Source organism: Aquarana catesbeiana, linkage group LG07 (assembly GCF_042186555.1).
Source record: "Aquarana catesbeiana isolate 2022-GZ linkage group LG07, ASM4218655v1, whole genome shotgun sequence".
NCBI lineage: Eukaryota > Metazoa > Chordata > Amphibia > Anura > Ranidae > Aquarana > Aquarana catesbeiana.
In genome coordinates this window covers 21,568,615-21,586,468 of record NC_133330.1, presented here as the reverse complement: position 1 = coordinate 21,586,468, position 17,854 = coordinate 21,568,615, and the positions used below count along the sequence as shown (strand labels likewise).

General features: G+C 44.0%; 1 protein-coding gene across 1 annotated transcript in view; it reads left to right on the top strand.

Annotated features, from left to right (window-relative positions):
• Nucleotides 1-17,854, top strand: part of RBSN (rabenosyn, RAB effector) — a 44,433-nt gene that overhangs the window by 10,612 nt on the left and 15,967 nt on the right. Inside the window, exons 3-11 of the mRNA XM_073591751.1 lie at nucleotides 1,351-1,494; nucleotides 3,310-3,410; nucleotides 8,300-8,345; nucleotides 8,421-8,582; nucleotides 8,923-9,167; nucleotides 10,244-10,314; nucleotides 11,974-12,060; nucleotides 14,649-14,751; nucleotides 17,467-17,571. Of these exons, the coding sequence (XP_073447852.1) occupies nucleotides 1,351-1,494; nucleotides 3,310-3,410; nucleotides 8,300-8,345; nucleotides 8,421-8,582; nucleotides 8,923-9,167; nucleotides 10,244-10,314; nucleotides 11,974-12,060; nucleotides 14,649-14,751; nucleotides 17,467-17,571 (1,064 nt within the window). The remainder of the gene's footprint in view (nucleotides 1-1,350; nucleotides 1,495-3,309; nucleotides 3,411-8,299; nucleotides 8,346-8,420; nucleotides 8,583-8,922; nucleotides 9,168-10,243; nucleotides 10,315-11,973; nucleotides 12,061-14,648; nucleotides 14,752-17,466; nucleotides 17,572-17,854) is intronic.

Sequence of the window (17,854 nt, the reverse complement as noted above, 5' to 3'; positions counted from 1 at the left end):
AATAGGCCCGGTCCTTAAGAAGCTAAGGTCACAGGTGGAGTGTGATGAGCTGATGCCACCGCTAACTTTGTACTACTTTTGGATTCTCCAGCAGCTGTCCTGACTTGTCTGTATGTTACAGAGTACAGTTAGCATCGTTTACTGAATGATTTACAAGATAAGCCACCCATATTACAACTGTTGTGTGCCCAGGGTGTCTCCCAGCTTAAATCTGACCTCCAGCCTTGCACAGTTGTACCGGCTCCTCTCCTGGACTAACACTGTGAGCTTCTCCACAATGTGCATTAAGAAGCTAGTCAGATGGAACCCGCTTAATTTTATGGCTGTCCGGTATCATCTAGCACTGACTGTCCCTGGCCCCGCCCCTTTTATTCTTTTGGATTTTAGCTCTGTCAATCACATGTGGACATTACTTGGGGGGGGGGGGGGGGGGATCTGCATGCAAACAGTCTGCTGAGGAACACCCACTCCTCCAGGCTGACCTTCACCTGTGGGCGTGGCTTAAAATGCCCGAGTGGGGAACCCACTTTCGCTAATGTCCCCTAATGACGGGCAGACGCTGCAATCACGTGAAATCAGTGTTGAGACAGAACCAGCACTCTAAATTAAATGCGAGACTCCTCCCAGAGAACACTGTTAACCCTTTGTATTCGGTGGCCAAACTTCTATACTCTTTGACACACATGAACTACAGATACAACTTCTGTTAGACTTCACCTCTCCCCAGGTGAGGAGCATTTCTGAGCTGGTACCGCCAAGATTGTACCAGTCTCCGCCAACAAATCAGCCCTCTCACCTCACTCCCAGTGACGGCAATCTGTGTGTTGCTGTTGGATACGGGCAGCACGCCTCTCATAAACGCTGGCTTGTTCTCTCCCAAGGCCTCATTACAACTCTTTGTGACTCCAGGCTAGGTCCCTGGGAACTCTGTGCCGCAAGAATGGTCCTGGTGTGTGGGGGGAACTGGTCGCTAGTGAATGGGCCAAGCATCAAACTCCTACACTACCAGGGCGTCCGTCACCCTTGCCATGTCACCCGCTTCCTGGCTGGTTGGCTCCTTAAGCACACGAGTATGGTAGTCAGTCATTAGCAACAGAAAAATGGCCTCCTTGGGACAGCTTCTCTGCTCGTTAGACCCTTGTGTACTGTATCTTCTCAAACCTCCTCAGTCCTCTGTTGTAAGTCCTGTTCTTTGGTATGCTATGCACACACCCCTTTAGTGACCCTGACAACCCTGACAATTCACATTGTATCATTTTCTCTCTCTGCATATGTGAACATTAAAGACTTTACAAGGAGAGGTCCTGTTGTATTTTCCTGCTGCAAACCTTCATCTGTTGATGTTCCTAGATTTGGTTCACATCGCCAAGAAGGCAAAGAACAAGCTGCTGAAGAAAGATGGAGGGGAAAAGGCTGAAGGTGGATCCCAGGACCGCTATGAGGCGTACAGTTATGGAGGAGTGGATCCACATATGTGGGACCCCCAGGAGATTGGTGAGCGGGCGCTTTCACTTGTCCAATTAGGCTTTTATTTGAAGGTTTTTTTTCACAAACGGCTTATTAATTTGATCAGCCATATAGGGTGTCCTCCAGGAGAGCAGAGTATTTCAGGAGAGGAGAGTCATAGAGAAAGGAGCAGAGTCTTCCAGAAGTGCAGAGTATTTCAGGAGAGGAGAGTCATAGAGGAAGGAGCAGAGTCTTCCAGAAGTGCAGAGTATTTCAGGAGAGGAGAGTTATAGAGGAAGGAGCAGAGTCCTCCAGCAGAGCAGAGTATTTCAGGAGAGGAGAGTCATAGAGGAAGGAGCAGAGTCCTCCAGCAGAGCAGAGTATTTCAGGAGAGGAGAGTCATAGAGGAAGGAGCAGAGTCCTCCAGCAGAGCAGAGTATTTCAGGAGAGGAGAGTCATAGAGGAAGGAGCAGAGTCCACTAGAAGATCAGAATATTCCAGGAGAGGAGAGTTAAGCCTCGTACACACGGTATGAAAATCAGAAGGGGATTGTCGCTTGACAGGCTGTTGTCCGAAGTTCTTACCGTTAGTACGTTCCTTTCAACAATTGTTTTCCAATTTTTGGCCAACAAATTTTGGATGACAGGCTATTAAATTTTTGTCAAATGACAGCTCCACGTCAGACTTTCGTATGGTCAGTACACAAATCCGTCACACAAAAGTCGAAAAGTACAAACACGCATGCTCGGAATCAATGCTCACCAAACACGAAACTAGCAGGAGGGGCCCAAAGGGTTGGCACTCAAGAGCTGAAATTCCTCGTAGTACGCCACTACATTCGTGTTTGTGGCACGACAATTTGTGTAATGTTGGTATGCAAGACAAGTTCCTGGCACACGCCCTTTGGACAAAAATCAGACGCTCGGTTGTCCAACAATCATACCGTATGTACGAGGCTTTAGAGGAAGGAGCAGAGTCCTCCAGCAGGGCAGAGTATTTCAGGAGAGGGAGAGTAAGACCCCTTTCACACCGAGGGTGTTTTGCAGGCGCTATAGCGTTAAAAATAGCGCCTGCAATCCGCCCTCAAAACAGCTGCAGCATTATCTCCAGTGTGAAAGCCCGAGGGCTTTCACACCGGAGCGCTGCGCTGGCAGGATGGGAAAAAAAAGTCCTGCCAGCAGCTTCTTTGGAACGGTGAAGGAGCGGTGTGTTTATCGCTCCTCCACCGCTGCTCCCCATTGAAATCAATGGGGCAGCGCTGGGATACTGCCGGCAAAATGCCGCTATTGCGGCGCATTGCAGGCGGTTTTAACCCTTTCTCGGCCGCTAGCGGGGGATAAAAGCGCCCCGCTAGCAGCCGAAATGCGCCGCTGATCTGACGGTAAAACGCTGCTAAAAATAGCGGCGTTTTACCGCCGACGCTATGGGCGGCCCGGTGTGAAAGGGCTCTTATAGAGGAAGGAGCAGAGTCCTCCAGCAGAGCAGAGTATTTCAAGAGAGGAGAGTTATAGAGGAAGGAGCAGAGTCCTCCAGCAGAGCAGAGCAGAGTATTTCCGGAGAGGAGAGTTATAGAGGAAGGAGCAGAGTCCTCCAGCAATGCAGAGTATTTCAAGAGAGGAGAGTTAAACGCCATTCTGCAGTGCCAGTCGGAGCTCTATGTGAGCCGGGGGTTTCTTGTTCCCCTCTCTATGGCAGATCCAGTGGCAGGTTGCTGACACTTTCACGCCTCGCTATTTAAACATTGACTTAATTTTTGGTGGTTGTAATCCGGTGACACTTTTATGAGTTCTGTTTTAATCTATGTGTTGCAGTATTAATCTGCTTTTATCAGTTCTGATTGAGTTTATCTGTGTTTTCTGGAAGGTGCTACGCGGACTCACCTCTCTGACTTTAAGAGGCATCGGGCGGCCAGGATAGATCACTATGTGGTGGAAGTCAACAAACTAATCATTCGCTTAGAGAAGGTGAGCCTCACCGCCTGGGGTTTAGTTCAGCTTGTGCTTCTCTGGCATTTGACCACTTAACAGGACAGGCTGCATAGGTGTCGTATATTAACCACTTGACCTCCGAAAGGTTTACCCCCCCCCCCCCCTTTCATGACCAGGCCATTTTTTTGCAATACAGCACTGCGTTACTTTAACTGACAATTGCGCGTTCATGCAACATTGTACCCAAATAAAATATGTGCCCCCCCCCCCCCTACAAATAGAGCTTTCTTTTGGTGGTATAAACAAAAAAAGACCGTCAATTTTGAAAAAAAAAATAAAAAAAAAAACAATATTGTTTACTTTCTGCTATAAAACACATCCAATAAAAATCGAATTTCTTCATCAATTTAGGCCAATATGTATTCTGCTACATGTTTTTGGTAAAAAAAAAATCCCAATAAGCGTACATTGGTTAGCGCAGAAGTTATAGTATCTACACACTATGGGATATTTGTATTTTTTTTTTTTTTCTAGTAATGGCGGCGATCAGCAACTTTATAGCACTTACTGCAATATTGTGGCGGTTATTCAGACATTAAGTGACAATTTTGACACTTTTTGCGGACCAGTGACACCAATACAGTGATCAGTGCTTTAAAAAAAATGCACTGTCACTGTACTAAAGACACTGGCTGGGAAGGGGTTAAAGTGGTTGTAAAGGCAGAAGGTTTTTTTATCTTAATGCATTCTATGCATTAAGATAAAAAGCCTTGTGTGCAGCAGCCCTCCTAATACTTACCTGAGCCCCCTCTCTGTCCAGTGATGTCCAGGAGTGTCTTAGACATCCGAGATTCTCCTTCCTGATTGGCTTAGACACAGCAGCAGCACCATTGGCTCCCACTGCTGTCAATCAAAGTCAGCTAGCCAAGCAGGGGAGAAAGGGTCGGGGCTCCGTGTCTGAATGGACACAGGGAGCTGTGACTTAGCTCAGGTGCCCCCATAGCAAGCTGCTTGCTGTGGGGGGCACTGAACAGGAGGGAGGGGCCAGGATCACAGAAGAGGGACCCGAGAAGAGGAGGTTTGGGGCTGCTCTGTGCAAATCCACTGCAAGCGAGCAGGTAAGTGTAACATGTTTGTTATTTTTATAGTAAAAAAAAAAGAGACTTTACAATCACTTTAACATCAGGGGAGCTCAAAGGGTTAACTGTGTTTTACTACACTACAGTGGAAGGTGCTTTTTACTAGGGGAAGATGTGGAATTTATTCTTTGCTTTGCTTTCTGTTTAAAACCACATATATACAATTTATGGCATCATCTCCTTCTTGCCACTCCACACTCTGACTGACTGAGGAAGTTTGTGAAGTGGATGTAATGCGTATAAGTGGCGGAGCCACACCAGTGACATTACACCGCTGCCATCTTGGTCTGGGGAGCATGGTGAGAAGGAGATGATGCCATACGTTGTGTATATATGCGGGTTTTAAATGGCAGACCAAGATGGCGGTGGTATGATGTCGCTGGTGTGGCTCCGCCACCTATACGCGTTACGTCCGCTTCACAAACTTCCTCAGTCAGTGTGTGGAGTGGTGAGAAGGAGATGATGCCATACATTGTATATATGCGGTTTTAACCCCTTCCCGCCGAGTGTATGCAGATGTGCGTACTCGGCTTTCTGGGGTTATACCGGGATGATGCCCGCAGCTGCAGGCATCATCCCGGTACCATTGTTTAGAGCGGGCGATTGGCTATCTGAGTATAACAACCCCCCCCCCCTCCTGCCGCTCTTACCGGGCCTCCCGTTCGATCGGCTGCCTCCAGCGGCTGGGGGCGGGCTGGCACGAAGCCGTGGGCGGCTTCGTCCCAGCCTTCTCATTGTAAACGTGGAAGGGATGTCATGACGTCACTTCCCGTTTACTCGGCTGCCAATGGCGCCGGTTTTAAAAAAATACACAGTATTCAGAATCGCCGTTTTCAGCGATCTGAATACTTTGAAGTGCAAAGGAGGGATGGGGGGTCTTTTAGACCCCCCATCCCTCCATAAAGAGTACCTGTCACCACCTATTACTGTCACAAGGGATGTTTACATTCCTTGTGACAGCAATAAAAGTCATCAAAAACATTTTTTTTTTTTTAAACACTATTTATAAATATCAAAATAAATAAAATAAGAAAAAAAAAATGTTTTAAAGCGCCCCCGTCCCCACGACCTCGCGCAACAAAGAAAACGCATACGGAAGTCGCGCCCGCATATGTAAACGGTGTTTAAATCACACATGTAAGGTATCGCCACGATCGTCAGAGCGAGAGTAATAATTCTAGCACTAGACCTCCTCTGTAACTCTAACCTGGTAACCGTAAAAAAAAAAAATTTAAAGCGTCGCCTATGGAAATTCTTAGGTACCGTAGTTTGTCGCCATTCCACGAGTGCGTGCAATTATAAAGCGTGACATGTTTGGTATCTATTTACTCGGCGTAACATCATCTTTCACATTCTATAAAAAAAATTGGGGTAACGTTACTGTTTTGGATTTTTTAAAATTCATGAAAGTGTCCCTTTTCCCAAAAATTTGCATTTAAAACACCGCTGCACAAATACCGTGTGATATAAAATATTGCAACAATCTCCATTTTATTCTCTAGGTTCTCTGCTAAAAAATATATATAATGTTTGGGGGTTCTAAGTAATTTTCTAGCAAAAAAAATACAGATTTTAACTTGTAAACACCAAATTTCAAAAATGGGCTTAGTCATAAAAGGGTTAAACAACACTAGTTGTGCTTTTTAATATGTTTGTGTCTTTTATCCTTGAGCATGATCACATTTTATATACAGAGAGCACTATCGGTCCCATTGTTTTTTTCTTTAAATGCTATGTAATTATCTGAGTGATGCAAGTGGTGGAGGCAAACAGTATGTTTGAGAGCCAGTCCTTTTAATAGCCCAGGAGGGGGCAAAAAGTGCATTTTGATCTAAAATTTCCTATAGAGGTCAAAAGTTGGAGATGAGCATTTATTACAGTGCATCCGGAAAGTATTCACAGTGCTTCACTGTTTCCACATTTTGTTATGTTACAGCCTTATTCGAAAATGTATTAAATGCATTATTTTCCTCAGAATTCTACAAACAATACCCTATAATGACAAGGTGAAAAAAGTTTGTTTGAAATCTTTGCAAATTTATTAAAAATAAAAAATCCCATGTACAAAAGTATTCACAGCCTTTGCCATGACACTCAAAATTGAGCTCAGGTGCCTCCTGTTTCCACTGATCATACTTGAGATGTTTTTACAACTTGATTGGAGTCCACCTGTGGTAAATTCAGTTGATTGGACATGATTTGGAAAGGCACACACCTGTCTATATAAGGTCCCACAGTTACCAGTGCATGTCAGAGCACAAACCAAGCCATGAAGTCCAAGGAATTGTCTGTAGACCTCTGAGACAGGATTGTATGGAAGCACAGATCTGGGGAAGGGTACAGAAAAAATTCTGCATCATCGAAGGTCCCAATAAGCACAGTGGCCTCCATCCATAAATGGAAGAAGTTTGGAACCACCAGGACTCTTCCTAGAGCGGGCTGCCCGGCCAAACTGAGCGATCAGAGGAAAGGGGCCTTAGTCAGGGAGGTGACCAAGAACCCGATGGTCACTCTGACAGAGCTCCAGCGTTTCTCTATGTAGAGAGGAGAACCTTCCAGAAGAACAACCATCTCTGCAACACTCCACCAATCAGGCCTGTATGGTAAAGTGGCCAGACAGAAGCCCCTCCTCAGTAAAAGGCACATGACAGCCCACCTGGAGTTTGCCAAAGGCACCTGAATGACTCTCAGACCATGAGAAACAAAATTCTCTGGTCTGATGAAAAAAAGATTGAACTCTTTGGCCTGAATGGCAAACGTCATGTCTGGCGGAAACCAGGCACAGCTCATCACCTAACCAATACCATCCCTACAGTGAAGCATAATGGTGGCAGCATCATGCTGTGGGGATGTTTTTCAATGGCAGGAACTGGGAGACCAGTCAAGATCGAGGGAAAGATGAATGCAGCCATATACAGAGAATTTCTTGATGAAAACCTGCTGGAGAGCGCTCTGGACCTCAGACTGGGGCGAAGGTTCATCTTCCAACAGGACAACGACCCTAAGTACACAGCCAAGATAACAAAGGAGTGGCTATGGGACAACTCTGTGAATGTCTTTGAGTGGCCCAGCCAGAGCCCAGACTTGAACCCAATTGAACATCTCTGGAGAGACCTGAAAATACCTAGGCACCGACGCTCCCCCATCCAACCTGATGGAGCTTGAGAGGTCCTGCAAAGAAGAATGGGAGGAGCTACTCAAAAATAGGTGCACCAAATTGTAGCATCATACTCAACAAGACTTGAGGCTGTAATAGGTGCCAAAGGAGCTTCACCAAAGTATTGAGCAAACTGTGAATACTTATGTACATGTGATTATTTATTTATTTTTTTAATAAATTTGCTAAGATTTCAAACAAACTTTTTTCTCACATTGTCATTATGGAGTATTGTTTGTAAATTTTTGAAGAAAATAATACATTTAATCCATTTTGGAATAGGGCTGTAAAAACAAAATGTGGAAAAAGTGAATCGCTGTAAATACTTTTCAAATGCATTGTATCTGCATGAGGTGGGAAGCAAGCATGACACTATAGGTGCATGATCTATTGGAAAATGTATTTTATTATATTATGAACTTTTGGCATTTTTTTTTTTTTTTTTTATGTTAAGTTGCGCTATTTTTTATGTTTATGCCAACTAAAATCTCAACAAAGTTTGGTGCAGTGACTGCTCCACTCTTGTGATTTGTCCGCCATTGTTATTATGGGACTTCTGGAACTAAGTTGTGTGTGTTTGTTTTGTTTTTTTTTTTTTTTTGTTTTTTTTTATTTTTATTTGCCTCTAGCTCACATCGTTTGACCGCATGAACACAGAGTCTGCCAAGATAAGAGGTAGGCCGATCTCAATATTGGTCTCAATGGCTGCAGCCAAAACTTGAAACTTAACTTGCCATTTCTGTTCCCCAGCCATAGAGCGTTCCGTGGTACCATGGGTGAATGACCAGGATGTCCCCTTCTGTCCGGATTGCGGCAATAAGTTTACCATACGCAACAGACGCCATCACTGCCGACTGTGTGGTTCCATCATGTGCAGGAAATGCACCGAGCTCGTCACCATTCCATTTGCCAGTAATGAGAAAGAATCTATTCGTCCCAAATAGGGATGCACTGATACCAAGTATTTTCTTGAGTACTCGTGAAAATGTTTCCGAAACCGATAATTTTGTGGTGCGATTTGCGTCCATACAAAATGAATGGGCGCAAATTGCACAGCAAAGAATAGCCTACAATTTCGAACAGGAATGCAGTGCGATTCCTGTTCAAATCGCACTGAGTACCTGACCTAAAGTATTGGTACTCGTCGATAACAAAAGGGTATGGGTGCAACCCTAGTCCCAAATCCCCACAAGTTTCCTATTCTTTAGATTGATTCTAACATTGTATCTTGATCTGTTTTTACCTTCTACAGACAAGCTTACTAGCGCCAGCAAGCACTCAGCCTCATCCCACAGCAGCCCCAATCTGTCCCCTATCACCAGCGCCCAGGCCTCGCGCCGTGGCAGCATCAGCAGTCTCAGCAGCGTCAGTTCCGTCCTGGAGGAAAAAGATGACGACAAGATCCGCTGCTGCCAGCACTGTAAGGACACGCTGATCAAGCGGGAGATGCAAATGGATGAGAAAGAGCACACGCCAGACATTGTCCGCCTTTACCAGGTGAGAAGCGGCTTGTGCCCTCCATGCTGAGCATTGTGTGGTTGAATTTTTAATATAATAGGGCAGCATTGTGAACGCAAAAACAAGTCTAAAGGGAACCTGTCTAAAAAGTAATATCGACGTTCCCACTGCTGATTCACTGCTGGTGAAAGCTATAGTGCTGTCATTCTTATCCTCGCTTCACTTCTTAATGAAGACCTGTTCTGTGGAAGCTGTTTCCAAAATCGCAAGAAGAGGGCAAAAAGACTAACCACCGGTATTGTTGTGGGCTCCCTGCAGCTCATCTTTAAGTACTGATTTGCCATGCTTTTGTTCTTCACTCTCTGCATGGAGGTGGCCATCTTGGTAGAGGCAGGGCTTTGCACCCTCAGGTCAGAGCTGCACCCCGACTGTTCAGAAATTGATCAGAAAGCAGCAGAAATGGTGGAGGAAGCACAGTTCCACAGAATAGATGGAGCAGGGAGATCCTTGCACTACAGGCCCTCGGGTACAGCTTCCTCTCCAGCAAGGAGAACAATGAGCAGCACAGTGGTGACATCACCAAATCTCAATCCAAAAGTGAGAGCTTACCTAGGACTGTCCTCATCTTCCAGGTTAAATGCAGCCCAGCTTCATTAAACGTGAAAGACTGAGGACATGCTGTGAGTCTACACTCACCTGCCCACTGAGGGGACTTTTCCATGGCATCCTACTTGCAGTGTATTGATGCAGAGAACGTAACTGATTCACGTTTTGCTCTGCTCTCCGCCTCACTGAAGACCGTCCACTACTGAGAGTAGACCGACGTGCACCCACCCGGCTCATCACGTGACCAACCTTAAAACCTCTGGGAAAGGTAAGTATATAACAAAAAAAAAGCAGAACTTCTTGGGGGTGGATCTTTCGGGGGGGGGGGGTGCACAATTGTGGGATGTAAGGTTACTTTTTTTTAACAGCACATTGGCTTGATTGTTGTACACCAGTTTAGGAAACATACGCTGACTTTTTTTTTTTTTTTTTTTCTTTTTTCTTTTTTCTTCTTTTCCTTTTTCCTTTTTCCTTTTTCCTTTTCTTTTGCTTTTCTTTTATCCTCATAGAGACTTCGAAACTGCATGGACAAGGTGGATGAGAAGGCCCCTGAATACATCAGGATGGCCCAGTCTATCAAGTAAGTCTTTGCAATATTTCTGGCTCATGATATCGCAGCAGCTTAGTACCGAGAATGATGATTGCATCCAATGGAGTACAGTGCCTATGTTGCCCCTATAACCAATCAGATATTTGCTTATATTTCATATCCTTTATTGGAAGAAATAACAAGTAAGTAGAATCTGCTCACAGTGCAGCTCCAAAGTCCTTTTTTTTTTTTTTCCATTCGTATACAAGGGGACTAGCATGGGGCAGATGTATACATTTTTAAGTACATTAATTATTAAAATGGGACTGCATGCAAACCTTTTTTCTTTTTCCCCAATCCTCTTTCAGGGCAGTACATGAAAAGAGTGTGGCTCTGCCCACCTAATACAGGAAACAGGAGGCTCCCACACAACAAAAGAACAAGCTCAGACTCTTTTGCCTAATCAGAAAACCCAATATTGCAAGGCCTTTCTGCTAGTTGTAGGAACCACCTGCACTTTCCTGCTTAGAATCTCCCCCAGGAACAATGAACCTGGTGGGCTGGATAAGGTAGGTTTTGGGAGTGGAGACCTCTCCACTCCCGAAACCGAGGTTTTCTGCTGTAGAGTTGTAGTTCTACAGCAGTAAGACCCGTCAGCACAATATCGGATTATTTCCTCCTACTGCAGATAATGTCTACAGCCTGGAGGAGACGTCTACAATCAGAGGTCCAACATGAAGGAGGAAAACCTCCCCAGAGCAGCATGCTGGGCCCTCTAGTCCTCCACCGCTCTCTGTAGTGTAATTATGGGTTTTCTAGTCCTATACTGCCCTTTGTAGTGTAATGCTGGCCCTCTAGTCCTCCACCGCCCCCCCGTAGTGTAATTCTGGGTTTCCTAGTCCTATACTGCCCCCTGTAGTCCCCCCCCTTGTAGTCCTTGGGGTCTATTCACGCACACAGGGAGGACAGCTGAGTCCCGCTCCGGCCTTCATACTTTTACCCCCAGCCTATCTCAGATACATGGGGGATATAACACTGTCCGTACCTCCTGGAAGATCTAGATCACCTGGAAGATTTATGATACTTACCTCCACTTCCTTCCTCTGAGGAGTGTGTTAACTGCAGTGAGGTTTCCTTCATCTGCCACCTTAGGAGGCGCAGCAAGGCCTACATGCTCTAGTTGTTGTACCCCCTTTGAGCAAGTAACAGACCTGCTCTTGTTTGGGCTTGACCTTGGAGGCCATCAGAAGAGACTCCTCCCAGAACTGTGATGTTGGAATTGTGCTGCAGGTCTATGGTGAAACCAGTAGGCCAATGTGGGCATCTGGTGATGGCGGCCTTGCTGTTCCTGGTAGTTCCAGGTTAGGAGTGGCTGCACTACTGACGGGCATGGGGTAATGTTGGACCCCCAGCCTTGCACAAGGCTCATATGATGCATTGCTTTGAAGCTGTTATGGAAGTTTATTTCTTTTTGCACTCTCCATTTAAGAATAAATTGAACAAAGCCCTCAACTAGTTAAGATACTTAAATATAAATTTCCAAAAACAATGTGGGTGTTTGGTGAGGCTGTCTTACTGTACTTCTACTTCTGCCTTGCACGCCCACTTTCCTTGTGATCGTTTGCAGCTCCTATTTGTGTGTTGCTGACAAGGGGTAATTATCTGACAATTTAGTTTTGACTTGTGTTTTGTACTTATTTTACCCTGTAGTGCTGGTGAGACAACCTACAATTTGGACCATGCCAACAACCGGAGGGTGGAGGTGCAGAAGCTCTATGAGTTAATAGATGGTTTAAGGTGAGAAACAAGCATTGCATTGAATTAAATTGAAAGAAAAAGATGCTTTTTTTTTGAGTGCTGAAACCTAAATGTAGCTGCATAGAAAGTGTCATCACGTTTGCTATTTATTACTTTCCATGTTGGGATTTAAAATAAGCACAGAAAAGTGGGCGCTCGTCTCTGGTTGAAGATGCATTTTTTTAAGGGGGTTTCAGGGGCACTTAAAGTGGTTTAAAGGCTCAAGGTTTTTTTTACCTTCATGCATTCTATGCATGAAGGTAAAAAACCTTCTGTGTGCAGCAGCCCCTTTAATGCTTACCTGAGCCCCATCTTGATCCAGCTTGTGCATGAGAGCAGCAGGTCTCCAGGTTCTCTGCCTCCTCATTGGCTAAGGCAGCAGCGGGAGCCGTTGGCTCCCACTGCTGTCAATCACATCCAGTGCGGAGGGAGCGGGGGTGGGCTGAGCACTGTTCTGTGTGTCAATGGACACACAGAGCGGGGCTCGGGAGCGTGCACGCAAGAGTGCCTCCATAGCAAGCAGGGGGAGGAGCCAGGAGCTACCATCAATCACAGCCAGTGAGCCAATGAGATGAGAGCGGGGCCAAGCTGTGCTCAGTGTTTGCTGCTTGCTATGGGGGCACTTGGCAGGAGGGAGGGGCTAGGAACGCTGATGGGGGACCTGAGAAGAGGTGAATTGGGTGTTCTCTGTGCAAAACCATAACACAGAGCAAGTAAGTATAACATGTTTGTTCAAAAAAAAAAAAAAAAAAACAATTCAGCCTTTAATATCACTTGAAAGGCCCAGTACACCTTTTGCAAAAAAAAAAAAACCTGGTAAATGCAGCAACATTAACCTCCTGATCAATGTATATTTAGGGCAGGTTAACAGCTGTGATTTTATGCAGAAGAAAAAATGCACCTTTCCACATGGGGCACACAGACAACAATAGTCTTCTGTGTGCTGCATTTACGTTTGCGCACAGCTGTCATCTGCGGGGCAGAGGGGTGCAGAAAATTGCAACAAGTCTGCATTGCTCCGCAGCTCTCTGTCACAGCCTGTGTTTTTCTTCTTTTTTTTTTTTTTCGGGACCACAGATGAACTGCAGTGCACAGAAATGAAGGAAATGTAGGGTGGGGAGAACAGTGCCTTGCATTGTAAAAATGCAAGCCACCGTCCCCCATAGCCTGCCCGGCATGGACAGACATAGCCACAGAATGTTTGTTTTCCTATGTGGGAAGTGTGAACTCCGCTTTGCTACATTTTTGCAATGGAGGCTCTTGCAAACTTTTTCCCGAGCCTCAGCGGGAAGGACTCTTGCACACAAGTAAAAGCATTCTCCTGGGAAGATGCACCTGTGATTCAGGTAAGGTGTTTGGGGAGGAGGGAGGGGGGGGTGGTTTGAGTTTTGGGAGTGGTGTTTTATTCCATGTGTCAAGGTACGTCCTAAATAAGGTTTTGACAGGAAACGTGGTGTAAAAGGTGGGCTTTGACTTTAAAGTGGTTGTAAAGGACTGAAGGTGCCCCCCCCCCCAGCGCACCCTATCATCTGAGCCCCATCTTGATCAAGCAATGTGCACAGGAGCAGCTGCTCTCCTGACCCTCTCCCTCCTCATTGGCTCAGACACAGCAGCGAGAGCCGTTGACTCCTGCTGCTGTCAATCACAGCCAATGAGGAGGGGGCGGGGCTGAGCCTTGCTTTGTGTGTCAATGGACACACAGAGAGGGGCACGGGAGCGAGCACACATGCATGCCCCATAGCAAGCTGCTTCCTATGGAGACACTCGGCAGGAAGGAGGAGCCCGGAGTGCCAGCAAGGGGACCCTTGCAGAGGAAGATTGGGGCTGCTCTGTGCAAATCCATTACACAGAGCAGGTAAGTATAACATGTTTGTTATAAAATGTTTCCTTTACTATCAGTTTAAGCTCTTGTATATTATGGATACCTTAAAGAAGAACTCCAGCATAACCACGTTCATTGAAAAGTCAGCTGGTAATACACATTAAAGACTTGTTCTTTTGTGGTGCGTTTTTATATATTTTTTTTTTTTTTTTTGGGCACAGCTCCCACAGTTCAGGCCCCTCTAGCAATCATTGATTACTGGACTTTATAATTAGAACAAATGTGAAGATTTAATCTTGTGGTTATCCTTTTTCGCGTGCCTAAAAATGTATTGTGTGTGTGAGATAGATATAGATAGATATATATATATATATATATATATATATATATATAATATATATATATTATACATATACAATACATTTTTAGGCACACGAAAAGGATAACCACAAGATTAAATCTTCACATTTGTGTGGTGTGTGTATGTGTGTATATATGTGTGTGTGTGTGTATATATATATATATATATATATATATATATATATATATATATATATATATATATATATATATATATATATATATATATATATATATATATATATATATATATATATATATATACACACACACACACGTGAAGATTTAATCTTGTGGTTATCCTTTTCGTGTATGTGTATGTATGTGTATATATATATATATATATATATATAGTGTAATATAATAATCTTCTTCTTTTTTTTTTTTTTTTTTTTTTTTTTTGTAGCAAAAAAATCCTAATCTTGGGAGTAAACGAAGAGCCCAAACCTCACCCAAAAAACTTGCAGCTGCAGAAGATGGTGCGATACTCGGCCACACTGTTTGTACAGGTATTGACTATACTGGGGCTACGGGAACCGCGCTCTGCAATTTAAAGGAGAATTCATAGTCCCCCCAAATATGCCAGAATTACCACTTGTAATGCGTATGGTTTTAACGCATACTTGGTCCCCCCTCCCTTTCCCCACATAATAAGTAGTTGAAGAGGTCAGAGTTCACAAGTAACAAATTTTACTTTTCCCCTGGAGTCCTTGAATCCTTCTTCTTGCTAGTCCTGCTCATGGAACCATCTGCCAGCTCAGCTAAAGGGGTTTGGTGGAATGGTGACCAGGCAGAGCTGATCATTCAGTAACTCTCCCTGAACTTTGACCCTCCTCCTTCAGCTCTGATCACATGAGCAGCTCACTGCAACCTACAGCAGCTTCAGATTTTCTAAAGTTTAAAAAGGCACTAATATTGATTCAGTGCTAAAGAGTGAGAGATAACATAAGTAAGATGTTTTATTCTGCTAAATCAGGGGGTCTCCAAACCTTCAAAACAAAGGGCCAGTTTTCTGTCCTTCAAACTTTAGGGGGGCTGGACTGTGGCCAATGGGAGTAGAAAATGCCCTGGCATCAGTGTGAGTAAACCATGCCATTGGCTTGGTGATCAGTGGGAGTAAAAAAAAAATTGACATCATCGATTTCAGTAGGAGGAATTGTGCCTCATCTCTGGTGTCAGTGAAAGAATTAGTTCCCCCATCCTTGGTGTCAGTGGGAGGAATAGTGCCCCATCCTTGGTGTCAGTGGGAGGAATAGTGCCCCATCATTGGTGTCAGTGGGAGGAATAGTGCCCCATCATTGGTGTCAGTGGGAGGAATAGTAGCCCCGCAGGCTGCAATTTGGAGACCCCTATGCTAAACCATTCAACATCGGGGAGAAATGTATACAGCTAGAGGAGTAACTGTACATTGAATTATGTCAAACTTTTTATGCTGGTTTATTTACCACTTCAATGCCGGGCACTTTCACTCCCTTCCTGCCCAGGCCAATTTTCAGCTTTCAGTGCTGTCAAACCTTGAATGACAATTACTCAGTCATGCAACACTGTACCCAAATACATTTTTTTTTTTTTTTTTTTTTTTTTAGCATTTTTTTTTTATACAAATGGAGTTTTCTTTTGGTGGTATTTAATCACCAGTGGGTTTCGAATTTTTTTTGCTATATATTAAGAACAAAAAATAATTTTTGTGGGGGGGAAAAAAAAAATTTTCTTCATTTTGTTAGATTATTTATTTCCAAAATTTTATTTTTCATAAATTTAGGCCAAATTGTATTCAGCTACATTTCTTTGGTAAAAAATAACACAAATCGGTGTATGTTATTTAGTCTGTAGGAAAGTTAGAGTCCACAAACTATGGGATATATATCTGAAAATTGATCGATTCTGATGTACTGATGATGGCCTCTCATTTCTTGAGACCTAAAAATGCCAGGACAGTACAAATACCCCCCCCAAATGACCTCTTTATGGAAAGTAGACAGTCCAAGGTATTTAGTAAGAGGCATGGTGAGTTTTTTTGAAGTTGTCATTTTTTTTATCACATTTTTTGGGGGCAAAATTAAGAAATTAAAAAATTGTTTTTTTCACAATTTTCCTCAGTGTAGTACAGTGTCGTATCAAAACACGGAGAGCAGAGCCACTCTGGGTGCAGCATAACACACTAAATACAAGTTTATTCAGACAGTTGCTAATTGTCTGAATAAACTTGTTGTTAGTGTTATATGCTGCACCCAGAGTGGTGCTTCTTGTTTTGATTGTTGCAGAGATCCCGTCACATCTCCTAGAAGCCGTCTTCCGAGTGCTGCCTGTGCCCCTATGATTACTGTTGCTGGGACATACAGTGAGTATAGAAAAGAATCACCCCCCTTTAAAAAAAAAAAATCACATACCGTAAATACAGCTGGATAAAACAAAAACTGTGTCTGTCTTCATTTCAGGCTGAAAAGCAACAAAATTTAATTATTTTAAAGAGGGGGGGGGGGGGGTGATTATTTAGTATACCCACTGTATTTGCTTTGCCTTATGGATTTAGTGATTACCAATCCTTCTATACCTGTGTGCAGCATCATCATATGACTGTTGTGGCGGTGATCAGGAACACTGACTGACGGTATGTAAAAAAAAAAAGGGGAAAAAAAATAATTTTTTTAATGTTTTTTTTTCTTTTTTTTTCCTATTTTTGACACTGTATTGCTCTTGGGAGGTGATCAGGTTTTTATTTTCACTAATGATTGCTTATTGCAGTGATCTGATCGCTGTTTTAAGCAATCCTTTTTATGAATAGCATCCATGCATGTGCCATTGTGTACCTTTTGTGATAGCTGTGATTGGCTACAGCTATCACATGGTACAGGTCTGCCATGATTGGCCCCTGTACCATGTGATCACTGTGTCCAATTTCCGAAATCACAATAGTACACATGAATGGCTATGAATAAAAGCCCATTGTGTACTTTTGACATGTGATCACTCGCAGCCATCACATAATACCATGACCAGCCCGGTACAATGATTTGCCTTCTGCTGGGTCCGATGGACACAATGGGTGAAAGATCGTGCCAGTGCACATCCCTTCAGGTGCGCTTCTGGAGGACGTCACATGATTCCAGGATTAAACGCTCTCGCCCGGCTGTCATTTTACAATAGGCTGAGTGGAAAGTGGTTAAGAGGTTAGATGAGGGTTTAGATAAATCTACTGTTTTTTTATTTTATTTTTTTTTCAGGAAAAACTTTTGGGTCTAATGTCACTGCCAACCAAAGAGCAATATGAACAGCTGAAGGAGAGGCGTAGACAAGAAAATGAGCTGAAACTACAGAGAGAGCGACAGGTGAGAGACCAAATGGCCGGATCGCCAAACGCTCCTTCCCAGATGAAAGATTCTCTTTTATACTTAAAGATCAACTTTGGTAACTTCAGCCTGCCCACATACGGTGGAATCTGCCGGTTCCTGCTGAACCGGTCGACATTCAAACCACCAAAGGCCGGCTTAAGTCGCTGAGCTTGAAATGCATATTAGATTTGTGGTTCTATGTAAATATAGCCAGTTCTGACAGGTGTGGCAGCCTTCACTACTATTCTGTTACTAAAAGCATGCAACAGCGTCTGCACCA